We start from the raw sequence: 20,867 nt of genomic DNA, 5'->3' as shown, positions 1-20,867 counted from the left end.
TAAAGGGACAAACACATACAGTTTCGTAAACTACAGAAAGTAAAGTCACTGCTTAATTTATTAAATTTATAATGCAATTAGAAACAGACTAATTGAGAGCATTCTTGCACAGTTTGCATTGAGCTCTGTATCCAGGAAACATTGGACAGATCTCCCTGCCAACACTTCATTCTTTAGCTTGTTCTCTTCTGGATAATTCTGCTGCCCAGTCAGTTCCCAGAGGATACGCTATTGCCCAGGACATGAAAATGTTAAACTACTAGTCTCTAAGGCAAAGTACTAGGCTATTGTTTCCTTGAAGAATTAAGAGTTACTGTGCTTATCTGTTTTATATAACATATAATTATCACTATGGTATTCACTGCCACAAAAGTGTTATTGAACTGGAGAATTAGCAAGGTTCAGAAAGGGATGGAACCCTTTTTAAGAATAACAAAAATATCTATATTTATAACAGTCCACGCTAATATATTTTGCAAGGGGTAATAAAGTATGTGCTTTAGTTCTCACAAGAGATGGGATACTGGACTGGATGGACCAGCATGTGAGCTCCTATTGTTTTACATATCTGCATGCTCATCGTTAGCATTGAACAACTGTTCCAGCTGAAAACTGAGAGCTGCAGTTGGGATTCAGGCTGAATTGTCACAAAGTGAAAAATTACACTAAATGATTTATTAGCTTCTCATCTATTTTGCTCAGTCAAACATAATGGGTCCATTATATGCATGCTATTAGCTCCTCCCCACCTTTTCCCCCCACTAGATGATGTATGTGTCTCTCGTGTTTTACCTATCATCACTTTTTTCTTAGTACTGAAAAATTTTAGGCAAAATGCTATAACAGGTTATTTTACTGTATCTGATGTTTTATTTCCTTTGTTGTTTGTCTCTCTCACACTCTGTCAGTAATATGAAAATGTCCTTAACTTTGCTAGTAGAGTTAGAGTTGCAGTTGTCTATCTAGAAAAAAAAGGTTGGAAGATTTCAATCTTTATCTTTCATGTGATACTTTTAGAAGATATGATAGCTAGATAGATAAGCAACAAAAAAGCTGCAAAGGCAACAGAAAAGAATTGCTACCATTAGTACTGTCTCTTGTCACTTTTCCTAAATCAAGTAAGGACTGAAGAAGAAAGATCAGATAGATCTGACTTGAAAATAAATGTTACAGTTTTTTGTATATCCAAAGACTATGCAGTGTCACCTTGTTCCCTAAAGCCTGTGTTACCTCAAAACATCCTAAATTGTGTAGGTTAAAAACATTCCTTTGCACACATGTGGGATTGTGCTTCAGTTGATGGAGAAGGTTGTCCCAATCCTTTTGCATCATTTTGCTAATGCAAAGGGATACCAGATGTTGCAACCTAAGGCAAGTCTCCTGAAGACATAGTTTCATAGTTTCTAGGGTCGGAAGAGACCTGAACAGATCATCAAGTCTGACCCCCTGCCCTGGGCAGGAACAAGTGCTGGGATCATAATACCCCAGCCAGATACCTGTCCAACCTCCTCTTGAAGACCCACAAGATAGGGGAGAGCACCACCTCCCTTGGGAGGCCATTCCAGAGCATGGCAACCCTAACCATAAAGTAATGTCTCCTGATATCAAGCCTGAACCTACTCTCAATGAATTTGTGGCTGTTATTCTGTAGATGCACAACAAGGTGCGGTTAGCCTTACTGACTGCTTCCTTGCATTGGCAGTTCATGTCCATCCTGGAGTCAACAATGACTCCAAGATCCCTTCAGCCACTGTGTTGTTGAGAAGGGATTTCCCCAGCCTATAGGTAAGTTCCTTCTCCCTAGATGCAGCACCTTGCACTTGTCTGAGTTGAATTCCATTCTATTCTCATCCGCTCACCTCTGTAACCTGTCTAGTTGAATTCTGTCCCTCCTCTCCAGTGTGCCCACTTCTCCCCACAACTTTGTGTCATCAGCAAATTTGGACAGTGTGCTTTCCACGCCCACTTCCAAGTTGCTGATAAAGATGTTGAATAGCACAGGCCCGAGGACCGAGCCCTGGGGAACTCCACTGCCCACTTCCCTCCAACTTGAAAATGATCCATCCACCACTACTTTCTGGGTGTGAGCCTCAAGCCAATTTGCCACCCATCTGACTGTGTGGGTATCAACCCTGCAGTCTCCTAGTTTTTTTATGAGCATGGGGTGAGAAATCTGAAGAAGATCATAAATTGTATCTCTCACCTCTCTATCTGGTGCAAAGGAAATGGTTGTATACACTAAATGACACCTGATTCCCTCAGTTCAGCTGGCCTCCACGTGCTTTACAAACTCTATATGCTGCTTTAACTCAAAATCAGTTGAAAAACTAGTAACATAAAGCACTATACAATGGAAAGGATGGGGACAGAACTGGACCACTAGTTGGGTTTTCTGTTGTATCTAGTTTCATAGTAGTCAAAAGTTAATAAACGACACACTGGTTTCCTACAAACCTTGTACCTCATCAAAAGGTACCTAAGCTTGTACCTAACCTTGTAAAGAACCCTAAGGCTGTATCCAGACAAGCATGGACATGCGCTATGTTGCACTGTAGACCCATGTGTGGCGCCACACACCACACATGCAGGCATTCCTCATACTGCTTGAAGTGCTGGGGGGAGAGGCTGACCCTAGGAAATTCTGGGGTAAAAAAAACAACCCCGCATCAAAAAAAAGTGTAGCAGCACATGTAGCAGCAGTGTACGCTGCCCCAAACTAGAGGCTGGCCAGCTGAAGCCATGCTGCAGGAACATCATGGCTGCAGCTCTCCACAGTAAGGCTACTGGGGCCGGCACAGTTGCTGGCCCTTTTCTCCCCAATCCCACCCGAGGTAATCTGCTATGTACCAGAGTGCACATGGCATGGGCATTACCCAGGAACAAGTAGCAGCAGCACAAGATGTGCCACTGCTATGTGTCCCCAAGGAAACAAACATCATGGTCATCTGGATGGGGCCTGAAAAATTAGATTTGGAAACATGTCAGGCAAACTTATCACAGCAAACACTTGGTTAGGTCCCACTGCTTTCCTCCCTCCTGTTGTCAGCAAGTCTAATCCCAAAGCACAAGCTAAATACTAAATCTTGTACTAAGTGATGCAGCTATACTGCATTCATAAACCACTCAGCACTTCCCAGCCAAGGGCATGCTACAGAAAGTTACCATGTACTGAATGATCATATAATTGCAGAGGTTAAAAAAATGTTATGACATCAGAGATGGTAAGAGTTCTATATATGGAACAGTAATTTTCTACAGACGTTAACACCTTGCTACTCAGGAAGACAGCTGATTTTATTCAACACAAAGCTATGTTTCTATTTTCTGTTTTATGATAACTTTTTCCCTAATGAAAGAAACAGACTGCTTAGAATCAAGCTTCTACAAGCTTCCAGTGCAAATGTTTGGAGGCCCAGATACAAAATTGCTCTACTGGCTAAATGGTCCTATCAGTAAGCTAATTTGCTAGATTATTCATGAAAAGTAAACAACAAGGAAGCACACACATTTAATGATTCAGAATGCTTGCAGAAATTGACAGTTCAAGGGGAGTAATGGAAGTAGGATCAGGTTTAACTTTTCTGAGGGTTGGTCCAGACTGCAGTTGAAAACTGTGATTTCTGCATGTGTAGACCTACCCAAGTTAGCTTTAAACCATCAAGCTTGAATAAATGTAGCTAGAGTAGCCTGAGGTACAATGTGGGCTGTCAAACTAGTCCACATTAAGCATATTGACACAGATTCAATGCCAACAGTACATTAACTAATGAGATTAAAATTAGCTCCTTTACATCTATGCAAGCTACAATCACATTTTCCTGGATTACAATGTAGATATACCTTGAACACCTGATATTTGATATGGCTTGAGATGAGAAGTGGTAGGTTGACTTCGAATGAGCCCAGTCCATTTGTAGAGTTACATTTGGTCGAAGAAACTTTTTTCAGATAAGCATATTTAGAAGTTTGTCTTCAATCTTCATTGTGTTTTTGCAGGTTTTAGCTATTAGGTGTTCTTGAAAAAATAAAACAAAGTCCACACCATCATTTCTAACAATGGAAGATCTCTGACTGTGTGCCCCATACACATTGATCCACATGCTTCCCTTGCTTATGCATTGCTAGCCCTACAATTAAAGAAAAACAGATCAACTACTTAATTTGACATGATGCCTTTAAAAGCATTTTTCATCCAAATAAGACTGAAATTAAAGAACCATTCTAAAAAGATTATACACTTCCTTTCTATTAGATGTGATGAGCTAGTAAAGCAAAACAGATATATTATTTAACCAACCATTTCCTGATACTGTGAGGAACTGAAGCTTTGACTTGGCATTGACTAAAACTCTTTAATAATATCAGAGTTCTATATTAATGGACTGTTTTTCCTAGAGCTTTTCTGTATCTTAAATAATTAACTGAAAGACATTTTTCATTTGAGAAGGGTTCTCTCTAAACTGCTCTAAACATGACCAGAATATTTTTTTCAGCATTCCATGTACCACAGGAACCAAGGGGATGAAGTGTGTTTGTTGGCAGCAGTCCTGGGATCACCACTGAGGCAATATATACTATATAGTGATGGGCAGTGAACTAGGGATGGTGTTTTTAGAGTTTAGTCACTATGCTAACTATCAGAAATTTCCCTGTTAGACACCATTTTCTAGTTAATTTAGTAAACCTATTTTGAATTGAATAAGCCCTGGAATAAGGGTATGTAAAACTGCCATTTTAAAGAGAGAGAGAGAGATTTTCATAGTTCCATAGTTGGTAGGGTCAGAAGGGACCTGAGCAGATCATCAAGTCCAAGCCCCTGTCATGGCAGGAAAGAGTACTGGGGTCAAACGACCCCGGCAAGGTGTTCATCCAGCCTCCTCTTAAAGACCCCCAGGGTAGGAGCCAGCACCACTTCTCTTGGAAGTTGGTCAGGGCGGCTAGGATCTGGAACCAACTTCCAAGAGAAGTAGAAACGTAATCAGATAAGCTACTGATTTTCCAGTGCAATTTTCCTTTCTACTAAATCTACCTATAGCTAGGGAGTCTACCTAAATTGCAAGGGGACTTACAAATTTTTGCGAGTTGATCACAGTGTAAAGTTCTAATTCCACAATCATTTCACAGTAGCCCTACCGCTCAGACCTGATTGGCAGAGTGGCCCCAGGGGCGGGGGGGCTGGGAGGACAAAGGGGCAGCCACCATTTGTCTGCTGCCCTTTGTGCCACCCCACCAGCTGGCAGCAAGGACCACTGGCTCTGCTGAGGAGCCAGCATTTTATTAATTTTTTGTTGTTGTTCTTGATTTCATGGATTTCTCAGACAATCCTGAATCTCACAATTTCCTCAAAATCATGAATTAAATAGGTTCCTACCTATAGCACAGTGAATGAGGCAGAACATTTTTTCAGTGACCTAACTTCTTTACCTCTTCCCTTTCGGTCTAGACGAGGAGTTCTACATCTGCATGAAAGCAATGGCATCCATGACCTTGGCTCACCTCGATGGCAGCTAGCATTATGCCTGTTGGTGGTGGTAATAATTCTTTTCTTCAGTCTGTGGAAAGGTGTAAAGACATCGGGAAAGGTAGAGCTAATATTTTCCCTGCACATCAGTCATCATCTTTGTCTCTTTTAGAAAATGAAATAGTAGTGGTCTGACCCAAAAACCGCTGAAGTAAATGGGAATCTTTTCCTTTGAACTTATGTGGTTTTGAATGCCTATGTAGGAGCATCTCTCGCTCTTTACAAATCTTGATAAACATTTTATTTTAGTGCTTATGGACCTTTGGTTTTAATTAATAATCATTCATTAAAATTGTAAACACCTTATCACTGACAAAGATTTTAGCAATTACCTGAAATACCTTAGGAGCCAAGAATCATTAAAAAAAACCTGGATCCTTACTTGTCACACCATTAGAATAGTTTGAGATGATGACATTAGACAAAACCTACTAGCTGAAAAGGTGTTACTAACCTTTGAATTTCAGATTATTTTTATTTCTGAAGTGTTAGCTGCCACCTCAAACTTCTCAGCAACCCATAAATTTCATACTTTCTGATTTAATTTAAACCACTATGAATTAATGCATTGCTGGTTTATATTTGTCTTTTTTGTTACAATTATAGAATCAAGACACCAGTTGCACTGTATATTTTGATTAACTCCCAGCTTTTCCTTATTTGCACATTGAGTTTGTACCGCATTCATTTGTAGAAATGGATGATGACAGACACATTAGGAGTTGGAGTCACAAATGCAGTTTTTTCCCTCCAAAAAATCTCAGTTTGGTAAACAACTAAGAACTCTTACTATATACCCTTTCTCATTTTTATGTCAAACATAATTTAGTGTCTCCTCATACTCATGGAAATAGTTCATACTTATGGAAATAGTTCACACTGAGCATGCTTAGGAGTGTGATACACACATTAGAATAGTCACTTCAACATGTCTTCTCTTTGCCAAACCAGTCCCAGACTTGCATGCTCATATAATGTTATATGAGACAATTGTCAGTGTGACTGAGCTGTGTTTTTCATAAAAACAATGTACCCTACGACAGGGGTGTCAAGCATACAACCCTCAGGCCATATCTAGTCCACAGAGCTGCTCTATCTAGCCTGCCAGGCTACCAGTTGCCCAGAAGTTGGGTGGGGGGTGGCCCAGAGGAGTGGCATGCCTCAGAATTTGGGGCCCTTGGGCCCTAGTAGACATAGTAATCAGTCTGATATGGCCCCAGTTACCTTCTGGTCACCTCACCCTTTGTCACTGCTGTGGCCCTACCTCTTCATGCCCCATGCTGGAGGTGGAGCTGCAACTGTAACATAGGACATACAGCAGCTGCAGTGCCAGCTTTGTCATGGGCACATGGTGAAAGCTGGAGCTGCATCACATGCCCTGTGTCTGAGCCAGAGCTGTCGCCCCTATTGCATGGCCCGGGCTGGAACAACCCTGGGTCGAGGGCTGGATCCAGCACACAAGAAGCTCATGGGCCCAGAGCACAAGATGAATTTGACACCCCTACCATATGATAAATAGTAAAGAGGTCCTCTCTACACATGAGAAATAAGCAGCTATAGGGAGAGCAATATTCTGTAGCATATTTATAAGATTTCCTGGTGCTTAATTAACTTCTGTGTCTGTTTGTTACCTCCAGGTTGTGTGGATAACAGCCACTTTGCCTTATGTTGTACTATTTGTATTGTTAGTACATGGAATAACATTGCCTGGTGCATACAATGGGATAAATGCATATCTACATATAGATTTCAGAAGATTAAAAGAAGCTACAGTAAGTTTTATCCATCATTTTCACTTCCTGTATCAAAATAATAACCACCACCCCTGACAGTTTCCAAATTAATGATGGAAGATGCTACTAGATGGTTAGTATTTGTTTCTAAAGTTAAATATTTATATATGTGTCTCTACAAGAACATTAGAAAGCTTTCTCCAATGCCCTGAATTGCTGGCTCTCTACCACTGAAGGGAGCACCGGGAAGCCATTATCAGAATGGATCTGTACCACTGTGATTACTATAATAGTTTAGGTAACCCTGGGGCTGTTCCAATGTAATCTAGCATCAAGTAATCCCTTAAAAAAGGTACATGTTCTAACTGTACCTTTATCTATCATGACTTCCTTCCTGTTTGAATATGTGCAAAAGGTAGCTGTACTGGCTGAACCAGCTGAAAGCTCCCTGAAGCTGGGGAAATACTCAGATAGCAAGAGCTGCTTTTTGCACCACTAGATTGAACAGATGCTATAATATAATAAATAGGGCCTGGTTTAAATTAAAGGCCCAGCTTGCTAATATCATAGCTCAGTTATGGTGGGGGCCACCATTTTTTCCACCTAGACTGTGGCTTCCCCACATGCCCCCTAACTGGGGGTGTTTGTTCCTCCACATGTGTTCCCTCCCCCCACCCCCAAGTCCCAGTGCCCTAGTTTTCTGCCGTGGAGGAACAAACAGCTCCTCCCCTACCTGGTACCAGGGGCAGCCTTGGCTGATGGCCCCAGGCACCATCCTCCTCCCCACCCCCAGTTTTCACACTTGGAGGAGCAAATAGCCCCATCCCCTACCCATGCTCAAGCTCTCTCCATCTCCTTTGCAATCCCTTCCCCCAGGCTGCTAGGCTTTTGCTGCTGGCTGGGGAATGCTTTCCCCAGTGTGCAGCAGCCATCTTGTTACAGTAAAATGCTGGGATATGGACAGTTCATGGGGAACAAAAGTTGCAGGTTGCATTTTTGTGAAAATCATTTAATTTCATGATTTAAAAAAAATGCAAAATCATGATTTAAGCCAAGCACTAGTAATAAAAACCATGACTGATGACATTTGTCACTGGAACAAATGCATTTCTATGAAAATGGCTTTTCATTGGAAATGAAAATTTTCATGGAAAGAAACCAGTTTAGAAGTATTTCTGGTTTGAGTAGGCATTTAAGCATTTGGGTAAGTATCTGAACTGAGATTTGCCTCATAGTAATAAGGAATAACTTTAATAAGTTAGGACTAATTCAGTGCAAATCATCTCACAGCACTTTGTAATGACTGAGACTTTTCAATGCAATTCAAAAGCTATGTAAGCCAGTCATACCAAATATAGCCTGTAGTGGCTCAGGCTGGAAGCTGGGGGGCACTAGAGCAGCCCTCCCTTCCATTTGCAGCAGCCATAAGGTTGATGGGAAGCTGACCTGAGGGGCATGGCCAGTATGATTTGTGGGGTTTAAACCCCCACTCTGGCCTGTACAGACCCCAGCCAGGCTGTGCCTGGACGGGCAGGGAGGAAGCCACTTGGGACTGGGGGAGCTTCCTTCAGCCCAACCCAGGTTGAAGCTGCCAGGCTAAAGGAAGCTCCCCCATCCCAAGTGGTACTACACTCTGCAACAAGAGCGGGAGCCACAGCTGGAGGTGAGGGGAGAAAAATAGCCCTGCCAGACCCAGCAGCTTCTGCCCAGCACATGGAGCTCTGTCTGTAGCCCCTGGATGCCTTTCACCCAAATGCCTTCCACCTTCCAAGGCATCTGGGGACTGAAGCCCAAGCTCCACTCACTGGGCAGAAGCCACAAGCCTGAATCTTCCTGTCCCCCTCCCCGCCACCTAAAGTGGTATGGCATAGTTGTGGCAGCTGAAGGCAAGAGGGGCAGAATAGCTCCTGCCAGCCTGGAACTGACTGTGCACCTGCAGGTCTGGCTGCTGCACAGGACAGGGGGCATGGTGGTGGCTGCTGGGCTCAGGGCTGACTGGCACCTCTGATCTGGCCTGGAAAACCCACTCCCCAGCTAGCTCCCACCCATGCTGCCAGTCCAGGCTGTCACACAACCAGCAGCGGGCTGGGAAGAACCTTGCCCACACAGGCTGGCCCCATGGGGTCCTTCCCAGCCAGTTGTGCTCCATGACAGCCATGCACAGCTTGGACACAGGGAGCCATGCAGCCCTTGCGGCCCCAGCCTGAGCTGCTGTCTGCTGGGAAGGGTCAGGCCCTGGCAGCCCAGCCTGGGCTAGCCCATCTGCCTCCACCCTCAGCAGCACTCACAGACTGGCAGGGCTCAGTCCTGCAGCTGGTGAGGCAGGTGGATGGCAGGGGCCATGCCAGCTGACTCTGGTCATGCTCCCTGCCCTGCCCTGCTGCTGGATTGGGAAGGGGGGAATGGTTGACAGAGGTCACAGTCACACAGTAGAAGGAGGGGGAATAATGCTTTGTCTCAGGGGGCTACACGTCTGGCCATGCCCCTGCCCCTGCTCAGGCTAGAGAGCTGAGGGGTGGGGGCAGCCCTGCTCTCTGGAGTAGAGAGCATAGCCACACCCAGGGCTGCAAAGCATGCTGGGATGCTGGAGGACTGTGATTTAACTTAAACCAGGGACAGAAGTTCCATAAACCAGTCTGACCTAAATCAGTTAAGTCTGATACTACATTCAGCCAGGTTTATCTTAAACCAGTTTCAGCCATTTTGAAACTGGTTTGTGTGCACTGAACTTACGCTCCGTTACAGTTTTACACCAGTTTCTGATCACTTAGACTAGTTTATGTGTAACTCCTGTCCCTAACCCTAGTGTTTCAAAATTCACAGAGCCCAGGGATCTAATGACCACAGTTTTCAACTCTAGACTTGTTTTTTTTTAATTATTTTTATTTAAAAGTATACTAAGCACTACCTTGGCATGCAGAAGCAAAGGCATTCCTTTGACATGGGCCAATACAAAAATCTTAACTGCTTTTCAAACAGACATACCATTGAAAAGTAAATATAAATGTCATAAAAAGAAAATGAATTGGCATAGCAGTTCCTTCTCCCCAGGGACATGCCCCTATTCTCTAAATAGCTCCTATGTCTAGGAGCCCTCTAATCTCATCATATTTTTACTTTACTTGACTCACTTTCCTGAATAACTGAGAATATAGACAAAGTCCATAGGCAGCCTGAATATTAAAATCCAGAGCCATTTTGTATATGGTTTTTCAAACAATTCCTTTCCTCCTTAATTTGTTTATTTGCTTTTTAGTCATGTTTCTATTATGAATGATGTATAATCAATATTCAGGTTCCCTCACAGACACTGTAGTGTAGCAGATCATGAAAATCCCACATCTCAATTTAGTCTACCTTGGAGTGGTCAAAATCCAGATCCTAACAACATGCCCTGTTACCAGAAGGCAGATCAGCCCCTTTAAAACCAGAACTTTCTGGGCACAGCATGCTGGTAAAGTGCTGGTAAAGTGGCGGTTAAGAGCTGAACCAGGCCAGCCAGTCAGGTTACTGAAAGGGGGCATGCCAGAACTATAAAAACCCTGAGCTGGACAGCAGTAGGGGGCCAGCAGCCGAAGGGGAAGGAGTGTGTGTAAGAGCTCCACAGAGAGGCTTGGTGAGCGGTCCAAAGGCTGGAGGAGGGTAACTACTGAGGACCCCAGAGAAGTGGCAGCAACCCCAGAAGAAGGATTGTAGCCAACAGTGGGGATCAGAAGCATGAACCCCTGAGTAAATGTAAGCTGGTGTGCTGCCTTCTTTAACTATATTTTTTCAGTGGTGGTTATAGCCCATGGATAGAGCTGTTCATATTTGTTACTGAATAACACTGGTGGTTTGGGTGGGGCTATTGGGGAAGGAGGAGGCCTCACTGAACCCTACTATAGCATAGGGACTCTGGCACCAGTGTGGGTGCAGTATTCAGGGGCACAGGCCCAGCACCAGAGGTCAATCCTAAAAGGCCAGGGCAGCCTGGTGCACCTGGGGTGCAACTGGGATAGCGGAGTCGGGGCCGTTGACTGGCTTTGAATTTGTGACCCTCTGGCTGTGGGGCCTGTGGACGGGCCTCTGGGTCAGGGAGGCTGGGCTCCAGATTGGGGCAAAAAGGAGGGCCACGAGCCCCATGACTAAAAAGGTAGAGCCTCAGAGTCCAACCCTATCTGCTGGGTTTAAATGGCCCAGCTAAAGAAAGACTGGGGTCAAGGCCAGTGGTGGCGGAGGACCCCAACATACAAAAAGCAATAGGCAGTTTCCTGCTTACAAGATGATATTTCCATCAAGATGTGGCAGGCAATTAGAGAGTGGGACATGAGAAACCTTAAGGGGACTCCAAGGGTGCCCCACATAGGGTGCGGATAATGCAAAAGATGGCACTGGGGAGGGTGACCTGTTACAGTCACCAGTGCAGCATGCTTCTGTATACCATACACTATACAGAAGCATGTATACATATACAAGCATTCGTGTGTAGAAAAATGCAGAGGCAAGGGGGAATGCATGAGAAATTTCACTTTCCTCACCATTTTAAATGATGTTTGAAGAATGTTTATTCAGGCTAGATCCTCAGCTGAAAGCTTATGGAACTATGCTGAGTTACAACAGCTGGGGAGCTGAACCTCAATACACATAAAGGCTTCTGCATTTTATGGTATACTGTATTGTACTTTACTCTCTTGAGGTTCATTTTTCTACACCTTCTTGTTGGCAAGCCATAAAATCATCTGTTTATAAGAGTCTATTTTTCAAAAATTTGAAAAAAAGTTCTTGCAGGACGGTGAAAGATGCAAGACCGCTTACAAAGGGAAGTTGTCTGAGTAGCTTGTCATGTTAGGCATTCTTCATCATCTCTTGTGAGGAAACTGGGCCCTCTGCTGGGCCTATTGACATGTTTGTGTGTTTAATCTTTGTTGGGCCTCTGGGAGGTTTGACTCCTACCTTGGTGCTATGTCAGTGTGTTCCTGCAAGTCCTTGACTTATTAACTTTTTCTTCCAATAAAGACTAGCAACAAAAGGGAAAAATATCAAAGGAAGTCACTTATAAATGATGATCTAAAACATGTCCTAAAATTCTGTTTCACAATTTAAAAAAATAGCAATGAATGCTGAATGAAATCAATCCGATTAGGAAATTTAGGACAGGAAGGGGACGTTTACACCTTCGCACGTCATAAGAAATTTCCTGCAAGTTATATTGTATCTGGGGATTCAAACAGTGCTTCCTCTCTGCATTGTGCAGTAATTCTTCCAGTTCACAAATGTAAGAAAATGTATATGCGCAAAACTTACAGTAATAAAAATAAGCTGGAAGGAAGTTTGGCATGAAAGACTGGCTACAGTCCCCTATAAAATGTTTTTTTGGAATGGATATTAAAAAAAAAAAATCCAATAGCAAACCATCCAATAAACTAGATAATGCCATAAGTCAAAAGATACTCTGCTGCAATTAACAGAGAAACATCAGCATAAATTGCAAAAGAATTGCTCCCCACATCCCAGCTCTGTGTTGCATCCTGTTTATTACAAGAAGTGTTTTGCACAAAATGTTAATTTACGCTGCTTATTCCTCGCCAGGATTTCCATACCAACTGACTAGAATAACACAAGGAATTAGAAGGCAGGCTCAAGTTGTGCAAACCCATAAGCACATGCTTAACTCCATTCCTATACAAAATGGGGGGGACTCACTGAAGTCAACAAGTATTAAGTATACACTAAAGACTTTTGAGTTAGGTCCCAAACACCGATCTAGTGTAAGGGCCTTGTTCCACAGTAATTTTGGGTGGCTCCCGGAACTCTTAACCTCTGGATTGTCTGCACATTAACAAATTAAAGTGGTTTTAAGGACTCATTATGTGGCTAAAATTTACACCACTTCAGGGCAAGATTTCCTCTGATCCATACTACCCAGCTTCTGTTCCATTGTGTGGCCACTCCCCACAGATGTGCCACCCAAGTTGAAGCCCTACAGTATCCCAGGATCTCTCACACCCTGACTTGTAGAGCAGGGTTAGAAGCCTGTCCTGGTTCACCAGCCCTCTAGTGGCAAGGCACAGCTACCACTCCTAGTCCCAGGACTCACCAGGTCTCTAGGCTAGGTATATATATTCAAAAAGCCCAAGGTGGAATTGATCTAAGTTATGCAGTTTCTGTAAGCAGTGCAGTTTAGATGGGTAGTGAACAGAACACACATTCACCCAGCTGCCATCTGTAGGGGGTTCTGCCCTTTTTAGACCAATCTGTGTGTGCCAGAATCCTGTTCTGTTATGGGTATAGGTCAGTTTCTGGAGATCATTTATACTAGTAAAGTGTAATGTGTGTACCTGGTCCTAGTAGCAAGTCATAGCTGCGCAAGTTGGGGATACTTAGAGAAAGCTTCTAGACTAAGGATGACTGCTCCAAACTAGCACTAACATTGATAAATATTTGTGTAGGTTATAGCATAAGGTATAACAAGGCCTGTAATAGCTAAAACTCTAGTGGCAGGGGTCTCTTTAACAACTTTGTCAGTGACCTATCAAAAAGCAATGTAAGCACTTTCTGGTGTACAGTTCCTTGTACTTGCATAGTCTGCAATTTTTCCAGTGAGTGGGTGGTTGGGGACTATAATTAGCAATAGTAGCTGATATCAAGGCATCCTGGAAAAGTTAAAAGATTATTGGTGATAGCTGGGTCCCTAATTTTCTAGTGCTCCTAAATAACTATATTTTGCCCATGAGCTGTAATTTTGGAATGTCATAGATGCCCAGCATGTTTGCTTATACAATAACATAAGCAAATGCTAGGATTTCTATACCATATTTTTTCAATTAATACATCATTGTGAAGGATTTTTAAAAATCCAGTTAAACTGTTTTCTGCTCAGTGGGCCTGATCCAAATGCAGCTGAAATCCATGCAAATCTGACAGGCATCAGTAGTCTGGGAAATGGCTTTTGGGTATACAACACACACTGTTGGCTCTTTGGTTCCCTTGCACATGGCAGTAGGGCAGAGACAAATTCTCTCTATTTGGAATAAGCCAAAGATAGTTCTGTGTGAAAGTTCTTCATTGAAAACCCAAAGCAGGTGAAACCCATGGCTCCAGCCAGGCTTGTGGAGTCCCATGATCTTTCAGCAAACCCTGATGGGCGAGTATACTTGAGCTTATTTATGGCACTGGATGAAAAAAATTCAGCTCCGACTGGAAAACACCCTTTGCTGTATTTCAAGGCTCCAGCTGCAGTAGCTTAGCACCCCCATCATCATCTTCAGCCACTGTCTGTATACAGAAGGAGGAAAAGAAGAGGTGGGGAGAACTAGAAAATGCAGTATTCTTAAAACGTGTTAGGAACTATTTTACTCAGATTAGGCAATTGTAAAGCAATTTAATTCCAGCCAAAGTGGAATTTAATGACTATCAAAAGAATAATTTCTGCTTCTCCAAATGAATGAATAATGAAAACAAAGTTTCCTTAGATGATCCTTTTCATAGCATGTGAATCAAGCTTCAGCTTCTGAAGGAAGCAAGCATCATATAATTACAGTCACAAGCTGTTTTATGGGGAAAGGAAAGTCTGTAAATCCTGACCTGTTAAGTATTTTTATTTCTCTGACGGTGCATTCCAAATTGACCCTGAACTAGAAGGAAGCTTATTGCCTTAAAACTGGAGAAAAATCATTTAATCATTCAATAAGAGAGCCAGCCAGTAGCGATACAATGCACACATTTAGTTTTTCATCTGTTGTTTTGGAGTTGAATTCATGTAATACTTGATTACAGCCTATGACCTGGTTCTTGATGTTGGTCTCTCTGTACAGGTATGGATTGATGCAGCCACCCAAATATTTTATTCTTTAGGAGCTGGGTTTGGAGTTTTAATTGCATTTGCCAGTTACAATAAGTTTGACAACAACTGTTACAGGTAAGAAAGTCAATTTTTCATAGTGACAGAAAAGCTTTAAATTTCAGACTGTAACTTTATTTACATACTGGCCATACAGTTGTGAATTGACTATAGGTTTCAGTCAAATATAAGGAATTTGCAATGGAATCTAATTTTTCAAACATGTAAGTTTTTTTTTGATGCATACACATAAATTGACATATTTTTCTACTTTTCTGCTGCTTTATTAGCCACAGAACTACTAGTTACAACTGTAATATGCACTACAGAGTCTATTTAATTGTCACCAAATTGTGGTTTTATTACTGGTGGATAATTAGGGCATCCTTCCAGTGTGCCCACGTCCCCCCACATCTTAGTGTCATCAGCAAATTTGAACAGGGTGCTTTTTACCCCCTTGTCCAAGTCCCTGATGAAGATGTTGAACAGTGCAGGCCCAAGGACCAAGCCCTGCGGAACCCCACTGCCCACGTCCTTCCAGGTTGAGAAGGACCCATCCACCACCACCCTCTGGGTGCGGCCCTCCAGCCAGTTGGTGATCCATTTGACTGTGTGGGTGTCAACACCACAGTACCCCAGTTTCTTAATGAGAATGGGGTGAGAGACAGTGTCAAAAGCCTTCCGGAAGTCCAGGAAGACTATGTCCACTGCTACCCCTGCATCTAATGATTTGGTGATCTGATCGTAAAAGGCCACCAGGTTGGTCTGACAGGATCTGCCACTGATGAACCTGTGTTGGTTGCCCCTAAGCATGCAGTCCCCTGCAGGCCCCTTGTGGATATGTGCCAGAATAATTTTCTCAAACAGCTTGCCTAGGATCGACTAACTGGCCTATAGTTAGGTAAGACTAACTGGCCTATAGTTTCCCAGGTCCTTCTTTTTCCTCTTTTTGAAAATGGGAACCATGTTGGCCCTCTTTTAGTCCTCTGGCACCACACCAGATCACCACGAGTGCTCATAAAGCCGTGCCAGGGGTCCTGCAATGACCTCGGCCAATTCCTTTAGAACTCTAGGGTGGAGATCGTACGGACCAGCTGACCTGAATAAGTCCAGTCCCTCCAGAAATTCCCTAACTGGTTCCTCACTAACTCTTGGCCCAGGTGTGCCTCTCCTGGGGCCCAAGGGGGGCCCAGCAGGGAGGTGACTGTTCTGGTCCCTACTTAGGAAGACAGAGGCAAAGAAATCGTTAAACATGTTAGCTTTGTCATCTGGTGTGATGACCAAATTCCCCAACGCATCCTGCAGGGACCCCACATTACCCGGAATCTTCTTTTTCCCCCCTGTGTATTTGAAGAAGGACTTCTTATTATCCTTAATCCGGGAAGCTAGCCCTAATTCCATCTCTGCCTTGGCCTTCCTGACTGCCCCCCTACATCCCCGAGTGACTGCAGTGTAGTTATCCCTGGTGATGTTCCCTTCTTTCCAATGGGTATACACCTCCCTTTTAGCACAGAGACATTCCTGGATGCTTTTGGTGAGCCATGGAGGCTTGTGTACCCTCCTGCTCCCTTTGACCCTCATTGGGATTACCTTTCTTTGGCCTTGGAGGATCGTCTCCTTAAGGATTCGGGGGACAGCGATTCGATTCAGTGATTTCGAATCAGTGGCCCCAATCAATTAGACCAAATCTGATTTGGAGATGTGGCTGCCATTGAATCGGCTAAATCTTTGAATCAAACAGGCCCCATCCCCCGCCCTCTCTCCCAGCCCCATCAATGGCTGCCCTGCCCAGCCCCCGCATCCCGGGGGGTTTGTTTTTTTTTTTAAAGCCTTGAATTCACTGGCTACTGCCGAGCAGGGGGGAAATTCCCACTTCCCCCCACTGCCCCATGCTGCAAGGAGGGCTCTGCAATGAGCCCCAGATGCCCTGACAGTTGCTGCTTCAGCCAGTGAGTGCGGGGCTCTTTTCTTTTTTGCTTTTTTTTAAAAAAAACCTGGGAGCTGGGGCCAGGTGGGACAGCCATGGGGGGGGAGGGGGTTGACAGAGTAGGAAGGGGATGAGGCCTGGTGGGGAGGAGGGGGTCCCCCATGGTCCCTTCCCCCCTCCCCTGTCCCCTACTTACTAGCATGGAGCCCAGGTCCAGCTTCCTGTGGCAGGAAGCAGGGATTACCCAAATCCCCAAAACTCTGTGAATCAATTTCAGAGAGTTTCAAATTGATTCAGATCTTTTCACTGGTCTCCTGATTAGATTTGGATGCAGACATTTGGCCGCCAAATCTCCTCCAAATCAAATAAGCACCTGAAGCTTCACATGGTGCTAGTTGATACCAGCCCTTTCTGCCTTCACTGCCTCACTGACAGACTTTCATGGAGACGGGGAACAAAACAAAAGCTCCATGGCTAGACAGCTCAACTCTGAGGCAATTTTATAGCTGTCCAGCCAGGGGGCTTGAACACCTGTACATGCCAATAGCACTACTTCTTTCTAATGCTGCAAAATGCAGAAACACTTGTGTAGCACTACAAATGAAAGCTTGACCATACCCTTAGATTCCCAAGTGGATATTCCTGTTATGTGACATTAATACAGTTAATAATCTTACAGGTAAAATGCAATAATAAGTATCACATCAAGTGGCAATTATTGCTTTTGACCATTAGATTAACATTCATCCTAGAGACTCCTAGGAAATGTCTTAAAGATTCATCCTGTATAATTGTTTTATTCTGTACCCTGAGTAAATTTGTTGTGAAACAGAACAAGGAGCACACCATGAACTTTCTTTTTTAAAAAACTACCTTAAGGCAGCATACAAAATTACATTAAATTGTGCTGATCTTATTATGCTTGTCTGAGGTTGTTTACCATTATCACTTCTCCTTTGAAACACCAATCTGTTGTGTCTCTACAATAATGTGTTTTATCTTTAATGCTATAAACAAGCTGCAATTGAAGACAATTGACACTTAAATGAATCCACATTTTGGTAAAATAACTGCAAATTATGTCAGTGTCATCTTAATTCCATTGGAAATGCCCTTGTTGAAGTAGAATAAAATAAATTGAAAATTGTCATGCTTCCAAATACAAGGCATGATTCACCAATACACTGAAACACTTGTATCTGAGAGTAGCTCCACTAAAACAAAGTTATGCAGTTGTAAAACTGGAGTAATCCAACAGCGAATCAAGGTCTGAAATTCTGTAGATGCATTGTAAACATATGAATTAAACAGGATTTTAAATGGAGATCTATTTCAACTTAAAAATATCACTTGAATTGAGATAAGCTGATACTTGATCATATAAGTTACTGGCCACACGGAACAGGCTACTTTCATGTGAATGTTTTTAAATTGTGGGAAGTGTTTAATGATAATGTTGACCGTAATGTTTCACAAGTACTTAGCATAGCCTTCCCTGAAAAAATCTGATGATTTTAACATGTTTGAGCCTGATTTAGTCTTTCCAGGCTCTGCAGTCTTCCTCTGGGAGCCATGTCTGAGAAATTACTGTAAGTAGGATTGAACTGTCTATACACACACCAGAATACCAAAAAGCTGGCAACCTTGTGTGACAGATAAGAAAACTCCGGCCACTGCATAGACTTTTTTTTTTAAAATCACTGGGCTAGAGAGTGATACAGTGACAAGACCTCCAGTTCTCAGGGTTTTAACCAACAGAAGAACATCACTGGATCTCCTTACAAAAATTACCTGTTTTGGAAATAATGTTTGGATTTATCTGAGTTTAACCAAAAGCCAACAAAGTTAGAGGATTTCATACCAAAGGTTAAAGCATGAAGCTATCCATTCCAAAATGGGATTTGTGACTAGAGATAGGCCATTTGGGAAATGAGAAATGGGGGAACAATAAATTTGCAAAAAGGCATGTGGCTGAGGGGTACAAAACTAGTTGTGAATTTAGGTCAGGTTTGGGGAGTAGTTTCATCTGAAAAAAGAGGAAGATTTAAATGTTTTGTTTCATTTGTTCCTTTTCAGATGACTAACTCAAATATCCTTTTTATATATTTTTATTTTGGTATTTTGAAGATTAAATGTTTTAAATTTTGTTGATTTATTTTAATTTTTTCAGTGTTTTGATTTCAAAATTAACTTTTTTTTTTAATTAATGTGGTGGAACAACAGCTTTAAACACAAAACACTTCATGGGGGGAAAAAACCCCTCAAAATTTCCATCTCGGGATTTTGTTCATTTTTGGTCACTCTATCAGTGAAATAAAAAATCTGTTATTCCCACAGTTCTATTCCTAACATTGCTGAAGTCAGAAGAATTGCACATTCCTTTCACTGCTTGTTTGATATTACACCATTAGGCAAACATCAGTAGCTCACTGGAATTGTAAAAGATGGATAACAGTGAAATTTTATAAAGCTCGTAAGCCTTTATAAAGCTGGGATTGTCATGTTAAATTGGAAATTCCGCTATTACCCAGGCAAGAGTATGACCCAAAGTTGATGTTAGAGAGATTGATAAACCTAAAAAAAACATGAGCCCCCTCACATACTCTGCAGATGTGCGCAAGCTCAGGCATGGGTTGTTATTCACTAGTAAATTTTTACCCCTGCATAGCCCTTTGTCCACTTCAGGCCTTTCCTGCTCCTCTATGGCCATCAGCAGGGACCATCTTACCATTTAATATAGGATTTTGAGGGGTAGAGGGGGAAAGAAAGGTATTTTTTTATGCATCTTAATTTAAAACCAAATTAGGAAATAAATGTGTTATTTCCTAGCACAGTATGCTGGTATGAGCTTTGGATCATCAGGATGATTGTTTAATTAGCATTTTTCACCACAACCTTACTAACACTGTAATATAATCCATACCTAGTTCCTCAAGCATTTTTCTTCTTCATTGGATTGTTCTTTTCTCTCTCCAATATTATAGGGATGCATTGCTGACTAGCACAATTAACTGTGTCACAAGCTTTATCTCAGGATTTGCAATTTTCTCCATATTGGGCTACATGGCTCATGAGCACAAAGTTAAAATTGAAGATGTAGCCACTGAAGGTAGGAAGCTAATTTTATACCGGTTTTCCAAACAAATGTAACCAACTTCCCCAATGCCTGCTCTGCAGATCTGTTTTAATTCATAAAGCATGTGAGTAACCTCACCAAAGTGAGGAACAGATGAGACAACCTACTCACGTTCAAAATTAAAGTACATATGTAAACACTTTATTGAAAAGTGGACTGTGCAAGGTGCCAGTTAGTCCCAGCTCTGTTGAATAGCCCCTTACTAGATATGTCTAACACTTCACAGTATCATTTCTGTAGCAGGTAATGTAATCTCTCAAGAAAAGTACACTGGCCAGGTCTACCTTTTGCTGCCTAAAAACTGTTCTGTTCAGTCTCTGGTGAGCTTGCCCATTGTATTTGCTCTGGTAGCAGGTTACCCAGGTTTAAATCCAGCACATTAAAAATTGAGTTCTGTAATTCCCTTTTGCCATATGCAATGCGTGTCATGCAGGACTGTCTATTCAACATTAATATCACATATTGTAAGATACCTTCTTTGCAACAATGCTGGAAAATGACTAGTTACTAATGACTAATTTTATCTAGTAAGCTATATCTCCACTCTGATAAGGATTGTCCTACAAGAGATGAAACAAAAGTTCAGCTCTAAATATGGCTTACTGAGTGCCCTGAGTTGTGTACACAACAAGTAAACTAAGTAAGGAAAAGAGATTCAAATACTATAGTGATGGATGCCAATATAAGATAGGTAGGAAACTGTAAGAAAAGCCATACTTAGTAACACGTTT

The 20,867-nt window shown here is 42.5% G+C and overlaps 1 protein-coding gene and 1 long non-coding RNA gene across 3 annotated transcripts in view; one reads left to right on the top strand and one right to left on the bottom strand.

Annotated features, from left to right (window-relative positions):
* The window catches only part of SLC6A2 (solute carrier family 6 member 2), a 117,317-nt gene that overhangs the window by 54,167 nt on the left and 42,283 nt on the right, over positions 1-20,867 (top strand). For both annotated transcript variants that reach the window (XM_019535696.1, XM_019535695.1), the window contains exons 4-7: positions 5,444-5,582; positions 7,159-7,293; positions 15,048-15,151; positions 19,985-20,109. In XM_019535696.1, coding sequence (XP_019391241.1) covers positions 5,444-5,582; positions 7,159-7,293; positions 15,048-15,151; positions 19,985-20,109 — 503 coding nt within the window. The remainder of the gene's footprint in view (positions 1-5,443; positions 5,583-7,158; positions 7,294-15,047; positions 15,152-19,984; positions 20,110-20,867) is intronic.
* LOC109310503 overlaps positions 3,496-20,867 on the bottom strand; it is a 137,412-nt gene continuing 120,040 nt past the window's right edge. The window contains exons 2-4 of the long non-coding RNA XR_002101223.1: positions 12,187-12,250; positions 5,425-5,552; positions 3,496-4,127 (exon numbers count right to left, since the gene is read on the bottom strand). This is a non-coding gene — a long non-coding RNA (uncharacterized LOC109310503). The remainder of the gene's footprint in view (positions 4,128-5,424; positions 5,553-12,186; positions 12,251-20,867) is intronic.

Source organism: Crocodylus porosus, unplaced genomic scaffold (assembly GCF_001723895.1).
Source record: "Crocodylus porosus isolate Cpor-Errol unplaced genomic scaffold, CroPor_comp1, whole genome shotgun sequence".
NCBI classification, from domain to species: Eukaryota; Metazoa; Chordata; order Crocodylia; family Crocodylidae; genus Crocodylus; species Crocodylus porosus.
The sequence above is the reverse complement of the archived record's forward strand: the minus strand, read 5'-3'. Positions and strand labels throughout refer to the sequence as shown.